General features: G+C 45.1%; 1 protein-coding gene across 6 annotated transcripts in view; it reads right to left on the bottom strand.

Moving 5' to 3' along the window:
* CFAP206 (cilia and flagella associated protein 206) overlaps nt 1–5,601 on the bottom strand; it is a 29,521-nt gene extending 23,920 nt beyond the window's left edge. For 4 of the 6 annotated variants that reach the window (XM_090036239.1, XM_090036256.1, XM_090036274.1 and 1 more), the window contains exons 1-3: nt 5,516–5,601; nt 3,682–3,790; nt 928–1,011 (exon numbers count right to left, since the gene is read on the bottom strand). In XM_090036239.1, coding sequence (XP_089892365.1) covers nt 928–1,011; nt 3,682–3,789 — 192 coding nt within the window. In that variant the 5' untranslated portion in view covers nt 3,790; nt 5,516–5,601. Of the gene's footprint in view, nt 1–927; nt 1,012–2,050; nt 2,212–3,681; nt 3,791–4,917; nt 5,232–5,515 lie in introns of those variants that run through there. The other 2 variants (XM_090036247.1, XM_090036285.1) reach the window with 2 other exon arrangements.
* Between the last annotated feature and the right edge of the window lie 21,828 nt (nt 5,602–27,429).

The raw sequence follows: 27,429 nt of genomic DNA, 5'->3' as shown, positions 1-27,429 counted from the left end.
CTCCTGCAAATAACATCAAGGCACCAAGTTGGTTTGGTGAAAATGTATGAAGTCACTCAGCTCCAGAATTATCTTCCCCATTGTGGTCCTCCAGAGCCTGAGACTAGTCATCTTCCAAAAGTGCTGTAAGAACTTTTTATTTGTGGGTGGGATTAGGTTCTCAGGCATTGTTTGAAGAGTTTATTCTATTACATATTATTAGATTTTAATACTTTTATCTGGCACAAGGTGGGACAGAGTGGCAGATATTTTTATAGGCAGATATTTTTATCTGACTTTATAACAGTGTAAGTTCTAAGGCCTAAGCCTCTTTTGGTGATGGCAGCAACCTAATAAATATATACAGTAAAAGCTTTGTTATCTGGCGTGAGTGGGGTAAGAGGGGTGCCAGTTATCTAAAAATTCCAGATATTTGAGTTATACCTATCAAGGAAGACAGGAGCACAGCCTGGCCACCCCTGCCGGGAACAGCACAGTGCTGCCCCAGCCCCACCATGCAGTGGCAGCCCACCCTGCCCTGCACAGCACCACTAACTAATGCGAACAAAAGAAATACTTGATGTGCATGCTGGACATTCTCAGCAAAGATTCCAGTTGCTAAAGTGAGGATTTGTAGTGGGGGATATTGGAAATTCTAGTTAACAGAGTATTCCGGTTAGTAAAATGCCAGTTAACACAGCTTTTACTGTACATAAATACATTTCTAGTCATTCTATTTTAGATCTCTGGAATTAATCTGAAGTTAGAAAACAGAACATTTAAGCCAGCAGTTAGATTGTTTAGACTTCCCAACAATACTGGTTGTTTTGAATAATTTTATGTAAGAGCTTATGGAAGGTAATGGCAGTATATTTTGTTACTAAAGGCAGGCAGATGCTCTCCATTGTGTGCAATATTGCTGAGTTTTTCAAGAATTTTCACAATTACCTTAATCAATTTTTGCACATCATTCTTTGTGAGGGTTCGATCCACATTGAAGTCATTCTCTGGATCCAAAACAACAGCTTTCACCTACCAGTTAGCAAAAGATATTGAATAAAGCAGCTAATTCATAATTTATCAAAGGTTTTTTTTATCTAACACTTTAACTTTTTTGTTACTCATAGATATCAGACCACCAACTTGTGTCATTTTGCCTTTGATTAAAAAGGATACAACTGCTGTAAATTATTGTCATTATTACTTCACTCTTCCCTATAGTTTATAGGCTAGGTCCTACAGGTACCCAACTCTAATTCCTGCCGTATGTGAGAAAGAACTTAACTTAGTGTTTCCCAAACTTTGGAAATCATACTAGTGCTGAGATGTACTGTTAAAAATGACACCAAATACATCTTTCTTTAACCAAAAATTAGTCTCTAAACCAGTGATTCTCATTCTTTTTAGCCTTAGTGCCCCCTCCCCTTAACTTTTCTGAATTTCATGGCACCTACCTCAGCTGAAAATCACTAAACTAAATCTAAATTCAGAAAAGATATGGAGTAGGCCTTGAGGCTAAAAAAGTTGAGAAGCTCTAATCTAGTTGATGCCACTTAAGGACAGAAAGGCAGGACTTCATCCTGTTATGCCCTGCTCTTTCCACTGTCTGCCTTCTCCAGACCCCAAGTCTTTACCTCAGGGGGCAAGGACAGCCCCTGAGGCTACTCCTGCAGTCTTACACTGACAGCCACCTCTGTGGCCTCCTGCTGGCCTCTGGGTCGTGGGAGGAGTGGAGGGGATGAGCCAGGCTGAAAAGCATGGGTCTGTCTGTGCATCCACCCACCTGCAAACAGCAAAGGTACTCCTGTGAGCACAGGTGGGAGGCACAAAGGAGCTATCTGAGGATCAGGAGAGGTGGAAGAAAAGCAGCAGCAGCTGCAAGAATCTCCAGAGAAGCAGCTGCAGACACCACTGGAGTAGCTGGGGCAGGCATAGGATGCCAGATGGAAGAGGATAACATTTACCTAAAGCAAGGGAATCCAGCAGCAGCAGGGATTTGGCAGCACCTTTTACCACTCTCAATGACACACTAGAGTACCCTAGCACACCCTTTGGGAATCAGCAACTTAACTGTATCCCAGAAGGTCGTAGTTCAGGGGCTGGCATCATATGGAGCTGTAGAGCCAGGGGGCTTTGGCAGCAGCAGGGCACTTTACCCAACTCCTGTCCCAGAACCAGGCAGTGAGGAGCTACACTGGAACCAGGCAGTGGGGAACTGTGCCCATGTCGCCCCTAGGGGTGTGAAAGGTTAAATGTTTAAATGAAAAGTATACTTATACCAGTAATGCATTACTGGTTAACATTTAGTCCAGGGCACAATCAGGTAGGGAAGGGAAGCGGTGCGGCACCCCAGGAACAGGAAAGTAGCAGGGCAGTCAGGGGGGAGAGGGACCGGGAAGAAGAATGGGGAGGGAGCTAGCCTATGAGGTTAAAGAACAAAACAGCAGGTGGCCTAATGACTCAATTAAGCAATTAGCTGCTGGTTCATAGGTGTGGGGCACTGGCAAAATGTAGGAGGTGCACGTGCACCCCCTGAAATAGGCCATGCACCCCCTGGAAGCACCAGCCACAAAACCAGAAGTGCCCTTCTGGTTTCCCCACTGGCTTCGCTCTTCACCCCCCACCCCGGTCAGTGATCTGCTCCCCTCCCAGACTCAGGAGGCACCAGTTGCCTATAACGTGGGGGAAGGTAGCTTGAGGGAGATGACAGGCCTGCTCCCTCCCTCCCAGTGTGCCAGTGGCTGCAGTGGGCTGGGAAAGCCCCTTTTATGCTGCTGCTGCTGCCTGCAGCTTCACATGGGCTATGTTGCCTGGTGGGGCTTGTTGCCATCTCCTCCCTGCCAACAAAGGCCCTGGGGAGCAGCTCCCGGCAGCAGCTGTGTCTCCCTGTGTTGCTCTGGGCAGATGGCTGTGGTCTCTCCCCCAATGCAGGGTGTGGCATGGCATGTTCCAGCCAGGGGCTCCACACCTCTTGGCCAGGACTAGGTGTACGTTATCAGTTATCTGTTTAACCAGTATACGTAGAGGAGGTTAAATGGATAATTTGTAAACAATATTTACATCCCTAGTTACCATGGGAGGTTAGGGGGCAGGGAGAAGCAGGGACAAGGAAAAGCAATGGTGGTAGTGGCAGCAGCCAGGTCGGGACAATGACTTGCCTCAGACATGAGCCAGTTTGCCCCAGCCCACAGCTGCAAAACTCTGCCGCCATAGATCAATGAGACTAAACAAGAGTGACTTCACATGTGCTTATAACTGTTTACAGTAATTAGTGCCATTGTGCACTATAGAGTCCTATGCCCAAAATAAGCACTTCACAAGAACTCCTTTATAAATATATCAAATCAGTGAAGCTCTCAACTACAACACAACGTCACTTCTAGCTCTACTGAAGCTCTCTCTTTCTGAGCATTAAGGCCAAGGAATTTTAAGTCCTTTGCTTAACTTCACTCATTGCAAGTAGTCTCAGAGACACAGGGGGTGTTACAGCAAGTAAAATTTAAATCTTTGCAGGATCGTCTAAAAAGCAGATCTAGATGACTCACTATAGACACGCAAGTATAAAATTTAAGAGCGATATGCTCAATTGCTGAATCTTTGTACCTGCTCATTGAAGATGTCACTAATCTCAGAGGGATGGTAACATGATCCAAATAATGCTAACAGGTTAATGGATAGCTAAAATACTCATTTTGCTCTTACCATGAAAGCCACCAAGGTTTCAGGCACAGTTTGTCCTTTGATGGCACATTCTTGTCCTATTTCACGGATAATGTTCTTAATGACACTTTCAGCCTGGGCGTGAGCCATTCTAGACAAACAGCACAGTAAAAGGTTTCATCATAATACACGACAGATGCGTCTTTCATCATCTCTTTGTCCCACCTCAACCTTTACTGAGACTACGTTTTCTGCAAGACCTCTCAGCCTTCCAAGTGTTTACTAACAGCTTGACTAGGCAGCAGAGGTGATTTACAGTAGAGTGGCACACAAGCAACAAGAGTATTTCCTAGCGGAAAGAAATTGTATGAAAAACAAAATGCAAAAGGGAAAATATACAAACGTAGCATATAAAACAATTTTGCCTGCCTCGCTTAGTTTTTCTTTTTTTTCCCATTCTCCCATTCTCCTGCTTTCCATTTTCAGTTGCTTGGAGCAGACACTGACCAGGGACCAACACACTGCACTTTATTATTATGTAGTAAGTATTCTGATTAATTCACTGGGAGAAAAATGTTATTTTGGGAAAAAAAATCTCTGAACCCCACACACAGTCTATTTAAGATGAAAATGGAGTACAGGGCTGGCAACCTTTTACTGCCATGATCCACTGGTAGTAATCTGCCCTGCACCATAGGCCACAAAACTCGAGAGCATGTGCAACCAACACCCCCTTCCCTCCCATCCCAGATCCCAACAAGGGAAGGGCTCTGGAAGGGACGGGGAGCACAGGGCAAGATTGAATCAGACATCCTGCTGTCATCTGACAGGAGAAATCTTTCCTTTCTCATCCTGTGTGACCAGTTCACACCAAGACGGGTGGGAAAAGGAAATCACTTTATGGCATTTCTGAAGGCAGCAGAGATTTCTGCAGAGCTGGAGAAACGGGGAATATCACTGGAGCCTCTGACCACATCCCTGCCAAGTGGTGGTGGGGGTCTGTCATGAGGGGCGAGAAGGGAGCGCAGAGTGGATATGATCAAAAAAGTCACGATTCAGACAACATACATAAGGCTAATGCTATAGTAGCATAAGTACAAAATTGCAAAGCCCCTATGGTTCTCTTAGCACCTAATGTAGAGAAGGCTTTTGATTGTGCTTCCTAGAAGCACCTTTTTTGTGTATTACAAAAGATGGGATTTGGTAAAGAATTGATAAGGTGGATACAGCTGTGATACACAAATCCCATTTCAACTGTTTGACTAACACCTATCTGACCATTTCCCTTGCAGTGATAATGGGCAACTTGACACAGTTGCCCGTTATCCCCCTTCTATCGGGTGCAGCACTGGAACCACGGGCCGCAGCTGTCAGGAACGAGGGGATATGACAGTCTTTGAGGCGGAAGTAATGAACACCAGCTCCTGCTGTGTGCAAACGAGGCGGTAACACTTCTGTCACAGCCTCAGATGAGCTCCTGCCCTCTGAGTATTAATACAATTATAGTAATCGACCTGGCTTTAAAATTAATAGGACTAAAATCTACACGAAGACGAGCCTGTACTTCCTGCCGCCCCCCAAACTGCACCAGCACCCAAACCACGACCCAAAAGAAGGCCGCCGCGCATGCGCAGTAAAACTCCCCCCGCGCATGCCCTGGGCAGGGAAGGCGTCTGCGCACGCGCGGCAGGGCACGCTCCGCGCATGCGCAGAACGTTGAAAGCAGCCTCTTCCAATACAGGGGGCGCTTTGCTTCGTACCGGCAGCGCGGAGAGCCGCTGGGGGGGAGGCGGGGCAATCCAAACCGGCCCGGGGGTCGCGCGCAGGTGCCCTCCTCCCCCACCCTAACCGCGGCCCGGAGAATCCTCGCATTTACCCGCCTCCAGCTTCGTCAGGACGCACCGAACTGGTGTTGTCATGGAGACAGAACGCCGCGGCGCCTTGGAGGCGTGACTAGGGGGCGTGGCCAGGCGGGGGGCGGGGGGCCTCGCGCTCTCCGTTGAGCAGGGCCTAACAGCCAATGGGGCGCCGGCAGGGGGCGGAGCCAGGAGGCGGCGGGGCTGGGCGGTGCCCGCGCTCTGCAGCGGCCCGGTAGAGGGCAGGGCTGAGGCCGGGCGCGGGGAGATTTCCCTGGAACTGTTTAGTAGTTGGTCATCGCAGATCGCGCCTTTGCCAGGAATCAGGTCTGTAACCACTAACAAGGCTAGACACATCTGGACTTGGCCAGAGTCTTGCTATGGGCGGGGGACGCCCAGCAGGGCGTGCTCCCCAGGGTAATTGTTTCTGATATGTCCTCCATAGGAGGTCTATATTGAGCAGATTCTTTTTGGTATTGGGTGGTGGAACCGGAGCGTGCTCCATCCACTCCATGCATGGTATTGCAGTGCTTCCAGGACCGGTGCAAAAAAACAGGGGAAAAAAAAAAAAAAAAAAAGCCTTTGCCAGGAATCTGCATATTTCCTGCAGTTGAAGCGACACTGTGGTGGGCCCCACCTTAGCTGTTACCACACAGGAAAGGGGGGAGGCATCGTGGGCAGGGCACTGGTGATAACAGCCCTCAGAAAGGCAGGCGAGGCGTTGGGGATCGTTCAGAGGGGACTTGTGCTCATGTGTCATCCTGCTCCTTTATAAATCCGTGGTGCATCCACACCTTGAATGCTGCTGTGCCCAGTTTTCATAAATTTCATAGACGTTTGGGCTGGAAGGGACCTCATGAGATCATCCCAAGGGGCAGGAAGGATCCTAGCCAGATAGACACCCAAATATTTCTTGAAAGCAACCAGTGTAGGTGCTTGCAGTTCTGGGCCCCTCACCTCGCAGAAGGAAAGAGACGAACTAGAGCCAGGGGCCAGAGAAGGGCAGCACGGAGGAGTGGCGGGGGCCAGGGCGGGGGGGGGCGCTTCCATGTGAGGAGCAAGACGGAAGAGGCTGGGTCTGGCCAATTTAGAAAAGAGAGGCTTGAGGGGGGCCGTGTTGAGGGTTTCTGAGATACAAAATAGAGCTGAGAAAGTAAGTAGGGATTTATTATTTAGTATCTCTATACAAGAAGAAGGGGTCAGGAAAGGAAACTAGCAGGTAGTAGGTTTAAAATTAACAAAATGAAGGTCTTTCACACATCATGTAATGAAAGTGAGGGACTCATTTGCTCGGGACCTACCTAAACTGCAGCACAGCAGTGCCTGTAATCTCGCTCTTGTGTGTGGCAAAAAGCAAGATTAAAGGCATAAACAACATGTAAGCTTTGAGAGTGGGGGGCACAACTCTGTGCCACCAGCCCCACTACTGTTAGGCTGCCCTATACCTGTGCTCTGCTGTTGGAGCAGAAATCGGGTGGGGGTGCCCCTGGTGTCCCCTTATGCCAGTGATTAAAGGGGCTGCTGCACTGCAAACTTCTGCTGCAACTTCCATAGGTCCCTACTCATTGCCACCAGGTGCTGTGGAAGCTGACAGTTTAGCTGGTTCAAAAAGAGATTGGAAAAATTCTTGGAGGAAAGGCCATCAGTGGCTATTGAGCATGGGGGTTGAGGATACTGCCTCAGAATCAGAACTTCCTAGATCTTAAATGCTGCGGGCTGCAAGTGGGAGAGGAAGAGTAGGAAAAACCCTGCTCGTACCCAGGTGAATCTCCCTTTCAGCATCCGCTTGCTGCCACTGTATGACACAGAACACTAGGCAAGATGGATTTATGGTCTGACCGTGTAAATGCTTCTGAAGATGGACTCTGAAAGGCTCAGTCCAGGTGTTTGTGTCCTCTCTCAATAGCATCCTGCTTTCTAGTCACTAAGGAATTTGGGGTCCAGGTGTATGATACCTGCCTCCCCCCTCCCTGTGATCAACCAAGAGCTTTCCCTCCCAGTGCATCACAGCAGTAGCAATTGTCCATGCATCAGCACATGTATTGTTGTATGAGCCGTGGAACAGTGCATCTCACCCACATGAAACCAACAGCACACACATTCAAGGCTTTCTTCAGAAAGGAAGAAAGAGGGAAAATTAGTGGGTTGGCTGCTGTGCTTGGAAACAGCAGGACCTGATGTCACTGGGATCTGCCCCTGCCTTTTGGAACCATTTGCCATATCTGCAATCAAATGTGTGGGTCTCAGATTGGCATCCTTGGCCATCTGTTGAGTCCCCTGGTCCCCAGTGACTTTGACAGTTTTCTGGTAACTAGGATTCTCATGTCAACGCTGCAGCCAGCCTTAAATGTTGGAGGCTGCGAGTCAAAGAGAAATGGGAAAAACTCCCTGTTCCCTTTTTCTTTCAGCATACCCTCTCTGCCACTGTGATACAGGCCTTTTTGATTCATAGCGAAATGTGGGTATGAGCCCACACTGAGACTATTAGCCCCGCTGTTTTTAGAAGGGGTTACTAATCCATATAACAGGCCTATTTGTTGTGCTTGGCAAACACTGGCCACCACAAACAACCATAAGTCTCTCTTAAAAAGGGAGGCTGCTGAGAACACAACAACTGATTGCTTGGGAGAAATAAAAAAGAAAACAGGAATTGGACAGAGGGTTACAGGTTCAAAACGAGATCCAGAAGGAGATATTGAGCATACTAGCCAGCACCCACTGCTCTCTGAATGAGTTGGGGCCTGTGGATGCTGGTCCCCTCAACCATCTCCTGGCTTAAAACATAAGGTAGGAACGCTGATTGTATATATAAGGCAAGTAGCACATTAAAACTTCTTGAGCACGTATAAAACAGCATCGCTGAAATCCAATCTCTGGTTTGACGTTTTGACACTGAAAGTCACAAAAAACTAGAATTACCATGTACTATTGTTTTAAGATTCAGGCTGTACTTTTTCAAATACTCTGTTCTTTCTCGCATAGTCTCAGTTAGTGGAATGGTGAAACAAAAGCCTGGACATGCACAGAAGTGAAACAAAAGTAGAGTTAGACCTGTGCCCCAGAGGTTAATTAGATTGTATAATGCAATATATACAATCTAGTATTCATTTAACAATGCTAATATTATTTTCATACAAGGAGAAGAAGTGGGAAGCTCAAATATTCAGTTAGAAAAATCTTAAAACCTACTGAACAGAACCAGTAATTCAACTGTAGATTTAAAATAGTTTAAACTTAAAATAGTTTAGAAATAGTTTAAAATTTAGAAACAGCTATTAGTTAGAAATAAATTAATTAGAAATACATAGAAATGCATTTATTTCTAAGTAATGTTAGAAATAAATAGAAATAACTTAGAAATAATTAGAAAAAACTAAGAAATAGAATAAACTTAGAAAGTGTTTAAACTTAGTCTGTAGAGAAGACTGAGGGGGAATTTAATAATAATCCCCTAAATACCTGATCATAGAGAGTTTGGAGATGGGCTTTTCTCTGTGGCAATAGGGGACAGGACTAGGATCAATGGCCTCAACCTTCAGCAGGACATTTAGTTTGGAGATTAGGGGGAACATTTTATGAGTATGGTCAAGCATAGAAATATTCAAGAGCAGGTTGGCTAGATGCTTGGCTGGGATGATTTAGACAGGGATGATCCTGCCTTGAGCTGCAGCTGGACTAGATGACCTTATAAGGTTCCTTCCAGCCCTACTTTCCTATGATCCTATACATAGCCACGTTCTGTAATAGTCTGCAGTGCAAGGTTCTAAAGTACTCAAAATTACTGATATCATGTGCAAGGAGAGCACAAACCCTTCTCAGCTTTGAGATCTGAGGCAGAGAGGAAACACTAACTTGCGGGATTCCAGAACATTGTCCAATGTGGCCCCAATGGAAGTGGCATAGAATGGAATATCACACTTAATAACGACCTTAATGGGGATTGGATAGTCCATTATGAGGGTCTTTGTGAAGTTGTTGTCTCTCTCCAATACACTCCAAAACCTCAAAAATCAACCGGTAGGAGTGTATGTAGTAAAACAGCATTTGGAACAAGAAGTATTAGTAGAATCAAAATGATCATTGTAAAAGAATATTTAAAATTTAAACGCTGCAGATATGGTTAGAATGAACAAGGCGTGTGCTCCTTTTATAACCCCATTAGAGGAAGGATGGAAAGCGTGGATGGTTAAGTGGTACTTGGATCCCTGTGAAAAACAAAAGCGTGATGTCTTAGGAACAGTCCTTGGAGGAACTGGAACAGGTTTGGGAATCATAAATACTGTAAATGAGGAGACTGGCTAACAAAATACATAGTATTGGAACAAAACTCGGAACCCTGACAGTTCCATCGACAGCATATGGAACAAGTTACCTTTTTGCTACCACACTAGTTCCTGAATGGGAACAATTAGAAGAACAATTAGAAGAAAATGCCACACAAATACTAGCAAATGCCTTGGAAGCATGGAAGGTGACATATCCCTAGCATTAAACTGCATTCAAGTGCAAACCTGGATGCGGACCTTATGATGAAATTGATTCAAGAAGGTGAAAATAGCATTTTACCAAATGAAATTTGTAAGATAGTTTGGGACAATGCCACCAAAGAAGAGTGAAATTTTTGTGAAAATTGATTAATTTTACCTTGAATGTTGCACAGAATGTCACTGTGGCATATGTGACAACTGTCACACAAGCTCAGCACTTACAAGTATATCCAAATGCTAATGTCTCCATTTTATATTCAATGGATCACAGAAGTTGGGCTTATCAAGAAAATAATACTTGGAAAGCTGTTAATTTGGAAGCCTGTGTTGTAGAACATGGTCTTGGATTTATTTGTGAAGACCATGTGATAAAATTAGTGGATTTCTGTCTTAACCCATTCCAAGGGAAATGTCATTTTGAATTGGATGCCAATCCATATAATAAGTCAGTTATTGTTTATGCAGGAAAAGGGGGTGTGTGCGTTTGAACCCAATGTATATATATAATTGCTAATGATTGGTATAATTACACTGTGGATTATGGTTTAAATCAATGCTTCTGCAACGTGTTAAAGCCTGAAGGCTATGGTTTTAATTATGATGTTCCTGCATATATTAGGCAAGCGCTTAAAGCTGATTTTGTTTTGTATGAGTATGTTAAACCCTTAGACACAGGAATGAATATAACTTCGGTGAAGCAGATGTTGTAACACACAGATTTGCAAATTCGATTGCAAGAAGCAAAAGATAAGGTCCAAGCAGCCCTTATTACAGTCCATCATGATATAGATCAGGTTACTCAAATTTTGGACCATGTTAAAAAAATAGCAGATCATAGTTTTTGGGAATCGATCTGGGGATGGTCTCCAAAAGTGACAGGAATTTTGAATGCAATGATGCACCCACTTATTGTTTTTCTGGGCGTTATCATCATTATAGTGGTTGCTCAAATTGGAATGATAGTCCAAATGCACCAATTGGCACGAATCATCTGAAAATGAATTCAGGAGGAGGAGATTTATAAGCAACTTTTACTTCCCTATCTACATTAATATGCCTGGCAGATCTAATACTTGAAGTTGGTGACCCCAATTGCCTTGATTACAATAGCCAGGACAAAAAAGTAAATGGTAGCAACAGAAAAGCTTTCCCTAGCTATCAAGCAGGAGAGGTGTTGCAAGGAAAATCGAATCTGTTTAAGAGTTGACCAAACTCCTAGAAGCCTTTTTGAGATGATTCAGAATTGGCAATGATTGTGGCCTAAAACTAACCCCAGTAAAATGCTGACTGTACATTTAAAACAGAACAATAGGACTATGATGTGCTAACCTTTGGGACTAATTAATGTGGGAACAGGAAAACAATAGGAAAATATTCCCAGTGTGTAAGGATGTGCTATTGTATTCTTAGGAGCTATAAACCAAAATATATAACAAGACTTAGGCTGTTTAACCCTTTAGTGATGTCACCATCATCAATGCTAGCCAAGCAAGTGAAGTCAGTGTTTGCTGTATGCTATCTCTGAATCAGCTGCATGGATTTCTAGAGGAGTACCAAGCCTTTGGACTTGGAACAACAGCTCAATCCAGGAAGCCACCCAGTACGGCCGGTTGTGGAGAGTACCTCCTGAGCAACAGCTCTAGGCAGACAGTGAAGCAGTGAGGAGTCATGTTAACGTGCTCAGTTTTTGGTAACTGCCTGCTTATATTCGGGCAATCCAAGTAAAGCTGACTACTTGTATATTGGTAACCCCAGTTGATTAATTGCTTTGTGTGTTTGATGGATACTTTTGTAGTCAATAAAGCTTCTGACTGATTATCAGACCAGTGTCGGTGGTTAATCGCATAGTTCTCCTCACCCACAAAGAAGTAGGGCTCGAGTTTCAGCCTAACACCCAGTCCAAAACCCTTTTTTTAGACTGGAGCTAAACTAGCAGTATCTCCATCCCTAGGTTCAGCTATAAGAAGAAATATTCAGTTCTATTTAAATCTTAAATGACATTTTAAAGTAGAAAATTATATTTCATAACTTCACAGTATAAGCAGCTTGTAGGCTTTCTATCATTAGACAGATACCTGGCTAAATGGCTGAAACATTACTTTTAGAAGGAATCATTTTACTTTGGAGATTTTATCCACTTTACAAAGGCAAAAAGCAAAACCAAACCAAAACATATTATGTAGAATATTTACTATGACAGATTTGCCAGGAGCTATCATATTTTTATACACTAAAGTTAAAGGACTATTTTCTCCTGAGGCTGGTGCTTAATGCCCATTTATAACAACTCTGATACAGTATATTCTCTTAGATGCATTACATATATTTTAGACATTCTAATGCATGGTTTGAAAAATAAAATAATCTAATAATATGCAATTGCCATTGTTGCAAAAAATTGCGGTCCATTTCTTGGAGGCCACTGAAATCACAGACACACACTCATTAGATGGCACAAAAGGTATATTTGCAAATAGGGTCAGAGCAGAGTCAAAAACTCAGATTATTCTGAATCCCCCAAGGAATTTTTGCAGGCTGTATTTATCTTTTTCCTCCTGGGCACGTGTGCAGAAACAGGAACTCTTACAGCTCATTTCCATTTCATACGGACATATATGTGGTTACATCACTACATCCATCGCATGTACATTATAATTAACTACTTAAGTATGCAGGGCGGAGAAGTAAATATGCATCAGCTAATCAAGCATGCTCAGAAAGTTCTATAGGTCACCAAGAGTTTAACCCCCCCCCCCCCCCTTTCAAGGACACAGTCAGTTGAATTCCAGCTTCTGTAATCTGCATGAGAAAGGCTAGGGGGAGGCTGGGGGAGAGTCTGCGATTTAAGAAAAACTGTGGCAAGGCTGGCCAAGGAAAAAAAAGTCCTTGGCAGTGTTTCTTTCTTATCAGGCGCAAGATGCAAGCTGTGCATTTCTAACAATACTCCATTTCTAACACCATGTTCATTCAAACACTAGATTCATAGTCAAAATGCATGTCTTGCAGACAAGGCCAGAAATCAAGTTCATTATACTACTGAAAGACTAGCCAAAGTAGTTCCTTCAGTCCAGACAGCAAAAGTGTTGGTCAGGAGGGTTTGTGGAGACAGTTCAGCCTCTTGATGCTCGACAGAACTGAAAAGGCCCCTTAGGCCTAGAGCAGCCTGCTCTGGAAGCCTTGCCAGCTCCCGAGTCATGTATTATTAGGACTGGCACTATACAATTGCTTGCTTGCTAAGATTGTATCTTGCTAAGATTACTGAACTTGCTAAGATTATATCTGCTTGAAGTAAATACTTTATAATGCTCAATAAAATTGATTTATTAAAGAGTTAACTGGGTCCTCAGTTGGGGAAAATGAATAGGTCCTGAGTTGGAGGGAATAAATAGGCTCTTGTTTGGAGAAAACTGAAGCACATTTTAAGGCAATATCGATCCTACTGGTTGCTCTCTCTCCATTTGGGAGGAGAACCTCTTGGTTCTTAGGGCAAGAGGTTTAAGCGGTATTCATGAAGGCTTCATGGAACAAGTTCCCTTCTATAAACGGTTGAAGGTTTAAAGTTTATTTAAAATGGTGGTTAGCACCATCAAATACATGTATGCACAGATTTTGGCTGCTCTAGCTTGCCAAACAGAAAACAGAGATGAAAGTATATAGTCTAAACTTCACCCAAGAAATGACACCCGAGAAAAATACCTTATTTAATTGAAAGCTTTCAGAGCAAAAAGAGAAAGTAGTTGGGTACGGAGGGTCTAATGCTAGAGGTCCAGGGCTGTACCAACAGGGTGGATCTACATGTGTGCTTTACTGTGGAGTAGACTAATTTGCTGTGAGGTAAAGCATCACTATCTACACACATGGTGGTATTATGCCGCAGTAACCTAATTAATGCTGCCATAAGATAATACAGTCAGGGAGTAAATAACTGTCATTAAACGCACATGTAGATGCTGACCATGGGCACAATTTATGTCTATTTAGCCCAGGCAGCAGAGGACCAGACTCCTGCCTGCCATGTAGCCACACAACTCAATACTTGTGGCACCCTTATGCCCCACCACCTGGATCCCGGGGCTGATCCTCCCCATTCCTCCTCCACAGCCCAGGCTTGCTCTACCCCAGCTCAAATTGCTGCTGTCCCAGGCACATGTGTAGGTGCTGCACCCAGGAATAGTTTACTCCAGCTCAAACTGCTCCAGAGTTTATTGCTTTACATTAATTGCATGTGTAGATGCACCCACAGGCCATGTCTACATGAGATGCATACTGCGTAGTAGCTCACTAATCATGATGTAATGCTACCATGCAATAGTAATGAGTAGGCCTGTGCGAAGCAGCTAGTATTTGCTTTGGATCCGGCTGATTCAGGGGACAGTGATTTGATTTGGTGACTCAAACACTGTCCTGACTGATTCAGAGATTCGGCTGCCGCTGAATCGGCCAAATCTCTGAATCGAACAGGCCCCATCCCCTGCCCACTCTCCCAGCCCCTTCAATGGCTGCCTCACCTGGCCCCAGTGTCCTGGCATTTAAAAAAGAAGAAATAAAGACCCACATTCACCAGTTCCTGCCAGGCAGGGGGATGATCCCCACTGCACCATGCTGCATGGGGGGGGCTTTGCCATGAGCCCCCAGACGGCCCGATGGCTGCTGCAGCAGCCAGTGAGTGCGGCTTTTTTAAGTGCCAAGATACTGGAGCTGGGTGGGGCAGCCATTGGCAGGGCTGGGAGAGCAGGCAGGGGCCAGTGGATGCGCAGGGGCCCTGGGAGAGCAGGCAGGAGATATGGCCTGGTGGGGGTCCCCCCATGGGCCGCTCCAGCTCCCCCCCACCCGCCCCCTGATTACTGGCACGGAGTCTGGGTGCAGCTCCCTGTGGCAGTGAGCAGGGACTGTCCGAATCTCTGAATCGATTCGGCCCTTTTTATTGGTCTCCCAATTCCATTTGGATTCAGAGATTTGGCTGCTGAATCAGGCTGAATCTCCTCTGAATCGAATCAGCAAAATAAGCTTTGCACAGCCCTAGTAATGAGCTACTGCACAGTAGTAAAGTGGTACTGCACGGTAAGCATCACTAGACAACCAACTTCCTGCCCCTTGGGCTTCTGATGTCCCTTCCAGTCCTAATGTCTATGAAATCTATGAAATCATACTGGGATGCTACTGCACAGTAATACCAGTTACTGCACAGTCATTTAGTACTTGGTTATGCAACTGGACAGTCAGTAACAACTGCAAAGTCAGCATCTCCACAAAGCAAGGTTTTAGCCATCTTAAGGTAATAAGTGTTGGATGCAATAGTAACAGCCAAGCTACAATGTTTCCTTTGTAACCCAGGCGGTACTCCAAGAGGTACCCCCTCTCCAATTGAAGGGATCAGAGCAGGTGCACAAGCGCTGTGGGAGGTGTAGGGACTCTCCTCCCCCTATAGAGCAGAGCCAGACCGCCGATGGGGTCTTAACCATATACCTTTTAATGAGAGAACAATACTGGGAACATAACCAGTATAAACCAGGGGGTATAGGGGATACTACAATGCCCCGAGGGGCAGAATTCAATGAAGGCTAGACATTTACAATCACAGACATATTCATCCAGTTGACAAAAGACACCGTTAACCAAAATGTAAAACACAAACAGCAGAACAAACACTACTGGTTGGTAAAATAGAAAAGGCACAAACGTCAAGTGACAAGGAATATAGGGCCTAGGTACCTGGTGGGGAAGAACATAATAGCCCCTTTCCACTACAAGAGGAATTTCTCCCTGTTAGCTCACTCACCCCAAGTAACCACAGTTGAGACTTGAACTCAGAGCTCCTCTGTGGTAGGCAGAAACATTACCACACAGCCACCACTGCCTCTGATTGGAGGAGCTGGAAGCAGAGCTGGGAACCTCTCAGGTCACTGCTCAGATCCCTGCTGAAGCGGAGGGACGCCTCTCCTGCTGGCTGCAGCCTCTCCTCAGGGATCCTGGAGCCCAGCAGGGAACCTCTCCTGCCAGCTGTACACTGCGCTGCTGAGGGTCCCACTGCTGCCTGCAGGTCCTGCTCTTTCAGGCTCTTCTGGGGCACCTGCTCCCTGGCCCAGCTCTTTGCCAGCTCTTTGAAGCTCCTTCCTTGGGGTCGCTCGCTGGTCTTCCCTAAGTCAGCCTTGCTGCCACTTTGGCCCCTTAAGTCATCAAGAGGGGGATAAATCAGGACATGGAGGGTGAGTCTCTGGGGCCTGATTGGTGCGGAAAGGAAATCCCAAGTCCTCTAATCATCGTTTACCCCTTCAAAACCCCTGGGCCAAATCATTACCAGTTTGTGAGGAAAGGGAATCCCAAGTCCTCCAGTCATCTTTTGCCCTTTCAAAAAGCCCTGGGCTAAGTCACTGCCAGCTAGCCCATCACACCTTTAAGAAAATAGCATATTTTATTGATTGGTTATGATCCTTATCACTAATCACATTCATTTTTCCAAACCAATAACTCGCTGATTCTTCATATGCTTCGTGGACTCCCTTGACTATTACCTGCCTTACTTGTCAAGCAGCTAGCAGAGCAGTGAAAGGATATTACCCTAAGATGTTGAGTGTAAACGACATACAAATAAAGGATGTATGATACATAGTGGGCATGTCTATACGTTGCCATACAGCAATGTTGTTACTGCACCATGTTTTAGTACTTCCAAAAGTACTAAAAAGGTAATAAAAAGTATTAGAAGTACTTTGGAAATACCAACAAGGTGCAGTAACCACCCATACTGCGCCATACAGGTGGCTCATGCTTACATTTCCCTATTATGTTGCCACAGCAATGAGCTATATGCAGGGAACACGCCACTATGGTGACATATAGTTAGTGATCCTGTGTAGACCTGCATGATTGCTATGTTGCCATAGCATGCTGTATGGCAATGTAGCACATTGCTATGTTGCTGTAGTGTAGGGCAACATATAGATAGTGTGACTAAACAGAAACATCATGGCCAAGATTCTGTTTGAATTGGCAATTATCCACTTAAAAAAATTCTGTCTAAAAAAGCAAGTTTGTCATTTTTTCTAGCGACGAATACCGGTACTCTGCATTTCTTTATTTCAGCAGTTTAAATTGCCTTTTATTGGATTTACAGGCAGGTTAAATTCAGCGCTAAGCACATGGCAATTTTAATTCACAGGACTCGATGCATCATTAAGAGGATCACATTGCTATAAATCTGATGCATTTCTTAATCATTATCTTGTTAAAACACCTTCAGGCAGAATTATGATGTTTATGAACTGCTGTTCATTAACACCTTAAAAGTGCTATCATTTTAATATACGAGACATGTTATTCCTTTATAGTTTCCAGCTTAATTTTGTGAATTAACACAATATCATGAGGTCACCTCTAGACTTCCTCACATAGCATTGGAGAAGATGCATACAACCATAAATTATTAGGTAGACTCAAGGACTACCTAAAAACAGTTTAAATTCATTTTTAAATTGCTTAGATTTCAAGTTGGTGTTTTTTTAAAAGAGACTGCGGAAAATACCAAGTATAAAACATCAGAAATAAACCCCCACAAATCGTACACCACTGGTTATGACATCTCACTCCTCCCTCGAACCTGTATGGAAAATCCTCAAACAATTGCAACCCATACTAGAAAGAGACCCTACTCTAAAAAAGATCTTCCCAGAACCGCCCATCCTAGCCTTCAAACAAGCACCGAACCTCACTAACCTCATCACCAGAAGCAAACTTCCTCAAGCCCAGAACACACCAAATGGATCCAGACCATGCCATGACAAGAAATGCAAAACCTGCCAACACATCTCCACCACCCCCACAATTACTACACCCCACAACAGAGCCATCCACATTCCTGGATCTTACAGCTGCACCTCCAGAAATGTAATATATCTCATCCAATGCACCCAATGCCCTGATGGAAAATACGTAGGAGAGACCAAACAACAACTGCGCACCAGAATGAATGCACACTGAAAAGCTATCAAAGATAGAAATACCCAATTACCTGTGGGGGCACATTTCTCACAAGAAAACCACTGTCTCTCCGATCTCTCAGTCCTGATCCTCAAAGGAAACTTACAAAACACTTCCCAGAGACAAGACTATGAACTCCACTTCATCAACCTCCTGGATACTAAAAATCATGGCCTAAATATAGACATTGGATTTATGACACATTATAACCTGTCTGACATCTGACTCCCCAGGTCTCTCTCCAGTATTCATCCCCCTTCTCTCTCCCCCATGACCTCCCCGAGCCTCTCTCTCACCAATTGACTCCTCAATCTACATTTTCACTGACTACCTGTCTTGTATGCATACCAGACCAGCTTCTGGCTTCTTTACTTTTCATTCCATCCAGGAAGAGCACACACCAACTTCAGAAACTTCCCTAGCCTGATGAAGAAGGATTTTTGAACCTAAAAGCTTGCTTAATAATTGTTTTCCAACTATTTAAGTTGGTCTAATAAAAGATATCAGATTCATGCAAAGAACCTTGTCTACCTATGTCCGTAGACCAACACGGCTACAACCTACACCTTTGAATACTTAAAACATTTATATCTAAAGGATACTTATTTTAGTGAAGTAAGATAGCATTAATATTTGGAAAGAAGTATATTATTTTTATCTGAATGATGAATACTTAGGGTATGAACAGGCATTTAGTTCCTTACAAAGATGCTGAAAAAAATCCTTTTTGAGTAGGGATTCCTAAAATGAACTGATTATACTAGATGAAATATAACTGAAGGTTCAGATTAATAAAAGTATATACAGAGAGGAACAGGTTTTTTGAGTATAGAACACAGTGCTTCCTAAACTTTTCCTCAGCATCACCCCATTTATGGCTCCATTTCCTCAACATGATCCAATTTCCATAGCATGGCCCCTCACTTCCAACCCACAGTGCCCCCATCACTCTGCCAGGTACCCCTAACTCCCCATCCCCACCCACAGCCCCCGGCCCTGCCAGTACCCCTTACCCCCCACCCACCAGCCCTGCTGGTGCTCCTCACTTGTAACCTGCATCCCCCACCCTCCAGCACTGCTGGAGGCCCCCTCCAGCTGCCAGGGCTATGGAACCAAGGTCAGGGTCCACAGGCCCCTGACACCCCCAACTCCCAGCAGTACTTGAGCCCACCTGGCTCCATCCCTTGCCTTCCCCCACAGGTGGCACAGCGGGTTGGACCTGGCACAGGAGGGAGGGGAGGCTCAGTGCCACCATCGGTCACCCTGCCCAGCTGGCAGCAGTAGTGTCAGTGGCATGGAGCTGTGCCCCCCCACTGCTGCTAGGTGGGCAGGACGTACCTCACCATGGCAGCATAGCCAGCATGGGGCTCCCGGCAGCTCTGCTGCAGAGCCTGCATCCACTCCTAGCCCGCACACAAATCTGGGGGGGCATGTGCCCCCACCATGCCTCTCTCCCTGGGAATGCACAACCCCATTTTTTATCATTGTGATTGCAAATGGGGTCACAGCCCCACAATTGGGAACCACTGGTCTAGAAGTACAGAAACTTATGGACCAATTATAGTTACCCTTTAAGTGCCATGTAATTTGAAAATATAGACAGCATGCTTTAAATTATTACCACGCTAGACTGGACACTGAAAGCACACCAATTCCTTCCTCAGCCGACAAATCTTCTTCTCTAGATGCATGACATAGTAGCCCCAGGAAAAGTAAAAATGAGCCAGAAAATTCAAATCATCATCTAAAGACAGAAGAAAACTGAGAAAAAGACATGGCTATAACTGAGAAAAATTAAAAGAGCCCAGCTTGTAAGAGCAGGGTAAGAAAAAAGAGCCTCAGATACTCAGAGGGGTACAAGCCATTTTAAAGACATTTTATTTCTTCTTGAAGGACTGAAGGGAAAAGTGCCCAGCAGCCAAATTTCTTCACACTTCTTGCAAAATCCACTTATTTCAGATAGTACTACCAGTCTGGCAAGTAAGCAAAGGTCAGATCAACAGTAAGTGACAGCAGGATAGAGGGAGAGATATTAGATCTGATGAATGGCACATGTGTGCACAAAGGATAGCAAGAATAGCAGCTACCGTTAGCAAACCAGGAACTGGTCAAGCAAAGGCACATTAAAAATGTGATTTGTAAAAGCTGCTAACTTCATGCTTCCCAAATACTTCAGTGGGTTGCCTATGGCCCACTCCTCTGTGATATCAGATTTGAAAAGTTTCTGCACCAGATTAGGTCTTCAGGAGAAAGAAAGGAAGAGCAAAGAACTATCCCAACTTTAGCATAAAGCCACCATAACACCAAAAAAGCTTTAACAAAAGACCAAACCCCAGGGATGGACAAAATATGGGGCAGCCCAGGCCATGTTGCTTGCAGCCAGTCTCTCCAACTCCGGGCATGGAGGTGATGCCTGGTGCAGCCCACCCTGTCCCTGCATGCAGCTCTCAGGCATGCAGGTCTAGGAAGTGGGGTGGGGGCAGTGGGGCAGCCAGACTCAGCATCTGAGCAGCCCCTGCTGCTATAGGACCTGGCCCTTCAGCAGACACCCTGGCCCATCTGCCCTGTACCCACCATCAGGGGCTCTGGACAGAGAAGAAGAGATCTCCATGGAAACCAACCTGGGACCCCTGCAGGCTGGATGCACTTGGTGAGGCAGATGGGTTGTGGCCATGGGCAGGTGGACAGGAAGCAGTATCCAGGAGCAAGATGGGTGGGAGGGATGGGTTTGGGATCATGGGGCAGTGACAGAACAGGGCCTGGACCCAAAGCAGAGCCACATTCCACTCCCCACATTTTGATATCCATTGCAGGGACATGTGGGGAGTGGATCGCAGCTCTGGGCCCTGGCCCCACACCACCCCACATTGCCCCTGGTTCACACCATGTAAAATTGTGGCCCAGCAGCACAGGGCAGCCCCAATGGAGCATGACTAGCACAACCTGGGATCCAGCCCCTGCTCCCTCTGCCCTGGTACATGTGCACATTAGGCCAGTGCAAAGCAGCAAGTATTCACTTCTGATTCGGAGGGTCAGTGATTCGAGTCAGTGATTTGAATCACTGTCCCCATTGGTGATATGTAGGGGGTGTACACAGGTGCATGTGCACCCCCTGAGATTGGCGGTGCACCCCCTGCGAAAAGTGCCACTGATGCTGCTGGTGGCGCCTGTGGGTGGTTGCCACTTGCCACCCCTCCCTTGCTGCTGACACCATCAGCGGCATATGCAGGCAGTCCCTGATCACTGCTGGCCGCTGTTAACACTGCCAGTGGTGCCTGTGGGTGGTTGCCACTCGCCACACCCCCCATCACTGCCGACACCACCAGCAGTGTCTGCATGCGGTCCCTGATCTCCACTGGCCGCAGCTGATGCTGCCAGCAGTGTCTGCAGGTGGTCACTGCTCACCACCTCCCGCCACTGCCACCACCACAGCTGCCTGTGGGATCTCCCCACTTGGCCCGCCGCTGCCACCACCGCGGCTGACTGTGGGAGCTCCCTGCTTGCTGTCGCCACACCTCCACCACTACTGCCATCTGTGGGTGCTCGCCATACCCCCCCAGCCGCCAGGGGCACACATCAAATGTCCCGATTTGATTTGGTTGATTTACATTTGGAGATTCAGTGCCGATTTGGAGATTCAGACATAGACTATATGGCTGGGTGGGGTTGACTAAGAAAATCTCTCTCCCTGGGACTTATCTGACATGCCTTGATGTAATGGAAGAATAAGAAGTTAATTCCCCAATGAGAGAGGGTGTAGTAAATCATCCCAGAAGCAGGATAAAAGTAAATTGGTTTATTAGTGAATTCCCAGCAGGGTCTGGGCAACCCTGGCCATTATGACAGCATGTGGTCTTCCTTCACCACAGTGTAACCCACTCCCCTGAGCCTGTTGCCAAGCCTCCAGTCTGTCTCTTTCTTTCCCTTGTAGGCAGAACCGTCCCTAGGGCTGTGCGGGACCCAAGGCATATCAGCCCGTGCGGGGCTGGGGTGTGATGAGCAGTTGGAGTGTGGGGAGGGATGGCATGCAGCAGCCACAGCAGAGCTGTCAGCATGTGGCAGCCACAGCAGGGCCTGTACAGCACTTCCCATGGGGCTCCCAAAAGTGTGGGGCCTGAGGCAGTCACCCCAATTCACCCCTCCTGGTTATGGCCCTGCTTGTAGGTATCAGCAGATTCTTCCTCCGTGGGACCATCTCTCCGTGTGAGGATCAACCCAGTAAGTATCTCTCCCCTTTCACCTCTTTGTTTCACCAGCCACCAAGGTTACCTTCACACGGTCAGATGGTCTGATTGACGATCCACTCCTGGCTTTCCTCACAGATTCTTCTCACACTGTGAGCCCAGGGGCAAAGAATAGCCCCCGGCCCTGGTCTTTAATAGTCACTGGCCCTTAATCAGGCGAAATTCCCCTCTGGTGTGATCCCTCTCCCAACTGTGCCTATTAAGTAATTATCCTTGCCCGGTCCCTGACCTGACTTTCTCCCGCACTGGCAACTCTGTAGCAGCAAAGGAACAGGGCTATTCCTTGCCCAGATACAGACTATAATGGAGAATCAGTAAAATACATATAACTTTGTCCTTTTTTTGCAGATTCAGATGAAAACAGTAGGGATGGTAGCCCCTTCTGAGGGCATGAAGCCTGCGAAGTTTCAAGGAGATAGGTGCAGGGGTTCCTGTGAAAGTGCACCTCAAACTATTGAAAGCAAAACTCGTATAAAAAAAACTGCAAGCTTTCCGAATCTCCGGACCTCTCCAAATCAATTTGGAGGCTTCTGATTCAATTCAGACCTCTGAATGGGTCTCCTGATTTGATCCGAACTCAGAGATTTAGCGGCCAAATCTCCTCCAAATTCAATCAGCTGCTGAAGCTTTGCACTGTCCTAGTGCGCATGGATAGCCCCAGCATAGTGCAGCTGTGGAGCAGCTTGGTCCAGCAGTGCAGGGAGGGCAGCCTAATCCAGGCATGATCCATTGGGCTGCCCTGTGCTGCCGGGCCACCAACAGCCATGCAGGTACAGTGCAGGGTAATGCAGGGCCAGGGTCTGGGGCAGAGTTATGACCTGCTCCCCGCATGTCCCTTTAACAGGCACCGGGCCTGCGGGCAGGGGCATGAGGGGAATGGATCATAGTCTGCCCCAGCCCCGTGCTGTCAACACCCCATGATCCTGGCCCAACCTGCCTGTTCTACTCCCAGACATTGCTCCCACCCCCCAGCAGCCCCATCCCATCCTACTGGCCAAGTGTATCCTGTTCATGGGGTCTTGGACTGGTCTCCATAAAGACACCACCCACCTGCTCACCCATCCACCTGCTCTGTCTGGTAGGTGCGGGTCAGATGGGCCCAATTGCTCCTGCCCCCAAACAGCTTACCAAAACTCCTTAAGTAACCCTTCAGCCCAAATAATTGCTCACCCTGCTCTACCCTGTACCTGGGATCTCTTGAGCATATATTGACAACATTTCATAGAAGGATGTTGGCTTCTGTGGTTCCCTGCTTTACCTGTGGCAGGTTATGGTGTTAGGTTTGTGTTATGTCAGGTGACCGTAGGCTCATGTTGAGTTTAAATTATGGTTTGTATGGGATGGTTTGGATAGGGAGGATCCTGCCTCAGGCAGGAGTTGGACTAGATAACCTTTGAAGGTCCTTTCCAGCCCTACCTCTCTATGATTCTATGAATCTTTAGGCTAACATCCTGCCTTTCAGACTTTCTGCAGAGCTTATGGTCTGCTTTGCTTCATATAGTTCACTGAAAGATGCACTAGTAATACTGTTTACATTCTCATAAAAGACGCACTAGTGAGTACTTATTATAGCTCTGGTCCATTTCCACACTTAAGTTTAATCCCCAGTTTATTACAACACAAAGCAATGTTGAACATTCAATCTCTCTGAGACCATTACAGTATAGGAGAAATATTAATAAACATGTGATCCCCAGGGAATGGTGTCTATTACAATAAATCGTGCACTGTCAACAAGTTTCACCTTGGCAGGGGCCATGTATTGCTTAATTATTTCCAATAGCTATTCATTAGTGCAGCTTAAAGATTTGGTGCACAGAGAACAAATTACAGGAAGTGGGACAGAAAAGAAATGTGAATATATCCTGTGTTAGTGTTTGAGGTAATCAGTGTACATTTTGCCAGAGAGCTGTAGACAGATGAAATGCATTATCCTAATAAGGCTTTGAGGAAAGTTTGAGGTGAGACTGAGATACTCAAAAGTAATGTGCTCGCTCTACACTAAAGGTAAGTCAGTTTGCCTAAAAGAAAATCAGCCCCACCCTTGTATTGACATGATGCACAAAAAGCAATCTACTGACACTTGTTTTATTTGGGAATAAGAAGCAGCAAAGAGTCTTTAGAGTAGAAACAGCTTACAGAGTCTCTCCTGGTGCTCACTGCCAGTTTTTAAAGAGTCTGAATTCTTTTGCCTCTTTTTTGTCTACAAGATAGTGTTATATGCCACACTCCTCTAGTATATTGTGGTGTAACTAAAAATGCAAAAAAGATTGTTCTAATAATTTTAAAAAGAGGGAGTATTCTTCTTATGTGCTAGCACCATCTAAACTCACTTCACTACTGGACAGAGTGAGACAAAAATTGCATTACCTGTCTCTTCAACTTCTTTTCATGAACTCTCTGGAGACATGCAGATGACAGCAATCCCAGACAATGCTAGGAACAGCATCTGAGCCTTCATGCTCTTCAATGAAAGTACAACAGGGGTTGACTCTGAACCATCAAGTATACAAACACAGTAGTTTTGCATAACACAATCTTGATGAGAAAAGAGCTTAGGTTACCTTCACAGACCTGAGAGATATGCAGTCAGTAAAGTCACTAGTCCCTCTGGAAGAAGAGGTAGTTTTTAGACTGCACACAAGGATCAAAATTTTTCATGTACCATATCAGATGATCTAATTATTACTGCAAAATCATAGTATATTTTTGCAGTTCTCCAGTGGCAAGTTCAACCTAGGATTCTTGGATAACCTAGTAGAATATTTCACTTAAGCGGAATTTAGCAATAGCAATTGGGAGCATGCATCCACACACATTTGCTCATTTCCCTTCCTCCAGCTGGTCATTCTTTCAAGTAGTTTCTTAGTCTTTTTATGTGATTTGCAAAACCATGTTATAAGTTTATATTTTAGAGTCTAGAATCTAGACTACTATATCAATCTAAAGAAGTTACAGAAAGGAGGCTTGTCGGTGCTTGTTTTGCAAATTGTTTTTTTGGAGCCCCAAACTGCCATATAGTAGATTACAAAGTTTTTATTGGACTAACTGCATGGCTGGAATAAAGTTAGACAAAGTTTTGAATACAAGGCATTCTTCCTTTTCCGCATAATTCCTGGACCATCACAACTACATATTTCGAAACATTTTAGACTGCTAAATGCTATTTTATTGTAAATCTTTACATATAGATTCATCATGTTTTATATGTGAAGATTTAGACAAATTTTGATACAGCCTTCCAAAGGAAATACAAGTTTTGCCATAGCTTTCAGTTCACTAGCCAATTTAACATCAGTAGGTTGAATCCATAATGCAAAACAAGGAAGTCCTCTTGCCAACAAATTGTTGCTCCAAGTCATTTAGTAGTATTTGTCAGCAAATTGTGACCACAAGAAGTTAGCACATTTTGTATGCCAACTTCCGATTCCTGAGGACAATGGGCAATCTGTTTCTTCAAACAGAAAAATCTGGCAGGCTGCAATAAAATCTGCTGCGGCCAGTTCTGAAAAAGCATGAGTAGAAAGTGAAACAGCATGGAGAAAAATGAAGAAGGCTTGAGCGGCTCAGTTACAAGCACAGATGGCAATGTCATTCCCTCCTTTCACCTATTCAGTCTGTAGCCAGCTTTGTTTTTCAAGAATTGCACTGAAGTCACCAGAGGACATGTAGATAACAGCTGGGACAAACTTATATTTGACTTCAAGGGACTGCCATCATTATCTAAGAGCACCAATACTGACCCAAAATAGAATAAGTATGATTTTAGAGTACCATTTTATGTGCTTCCCCATAGTGCATGGGTGGTCTGTATCATACTGAAAGAACAAAACACATGAGGACAAGAATTTTCTTAATGAGGAACTTTTTCTGGAAAGGATTCCCTGGATATATTTGATTCCTCTGGTTCTGTGAACCAGGCCTGTCCATTAGTGCATCTGGTATTTCATCTCATTAATGCTAGAGAAGATTCCCCAGCAGCATTCCACAGACTGCAAAAGATTAGGCAGATTAACAAACAACCCCCTCAGCTCACCTGGGGAAAAAGGAAATTCCCTGGCCCATAGCAATATTCTAGCCTATCACCTTGTGTTCTCCCACCAACTTCAAGCACAGTAATTCTTGCCTTTGCTCATGTAGTAAAAAGATAGAAGCTAGTCTGGAGTATATTAGTGGGAATAGTTTTTAGTGTAAGACTTTACAGACCACTCGTACATGGGGAATGGCATGAGACACTCCAGTGTGACAAACTGGGACCCAGCCACTCAGAGCTAGTACAAGCTGGATTTTGTATATATATACCCTGATACAGAAGCCAAACAGAAAAAGACGGTTGTGGTTTAATTTGGGTGCTTTGCACAGTTGGCTAGGAATCATGTGTCATTCAGCATCTTCAACAACTTTGCCGTGGTACCTGCTGCAGAGGCACTGAATTGAGACTTAATGCAGGGTTACAGTTACTACAGCAAAGTACCTTTTGGATCATTGGGGCTAACTTGACAACAATATGAAGAATCCATCTCGAGTGTCACCAGCCAACAGTGAAACCAGTTTTGGTCTTGTAGTCAGAAGCCAATCCAGTGGCCATACTTGGGTTGCAGCCAATTTATACCAAGAAACTTGACTGACTTTAGTTGAGTTTTCCAGGGCAAAACCAGAAACTAGTTCTCATAGTCCTCTTCTATCTCAAGCCTTCATTTCAGGGTGTCTAGAAGCAACAAACTGTTCTGCTTGGGAGACAGTCACAGCCTGAGCTTTCAGTATAACGATGAAGGATCTACCATACGCACTTCATTCAGGTTGTTAGTATAGAACCCTGATTTAATTTAAACTCATTTATCATATACACGGACTCTGCTAACTAAGCAGAATGGAAAACGAGGTGTCCCTCATGAACGAACTAGCCATGCAGCTGTCTCTTGAACTGTCAAGTGTGTTATAGCTCCCAGTTCTGGTTTTGGCTTAGATGTGAGATTAGAGCACCACCAGACAGAAATTTGTTTTTCATGTTAATAATAATAAATAAAAGAGTTAGAACATAAATAGTAAAAAGTTATTTTTTTGCCAAAGTCAGTCTTCCAAATTAACACTTAATTTTGAAGTGGCAACATTTAATTTTGGCTACACTTAATCTCTCTGTCACGAACGATGCTTGTTCCAAGAGAAAAACAAATATTTAGTTACACTGCTGATCTCATCATCCATCAGATCCTGTAGCTTGCTCTA

This window comes from Crocodylus siamensis, chromosome 1 (genome assembly GCF_052110815.1).
Source record: "Crocodylus siamensis isolate JL-2025a chromosome 1, ASM5211081v1, whole genome shotgun sequence".
NCBI classification, from domain to species: domain Eukaryota; kingdom Metazoa; phylum Chordata; order Crocodylia; family Crocodylidae; genus Crocodylus; species Crocodylus siamensis.
The sequence above is the reverse complement of the archived record's forward strand: the minus strand, read 5'-3'. Positions and strand labels throughout refer to the sequence as shown.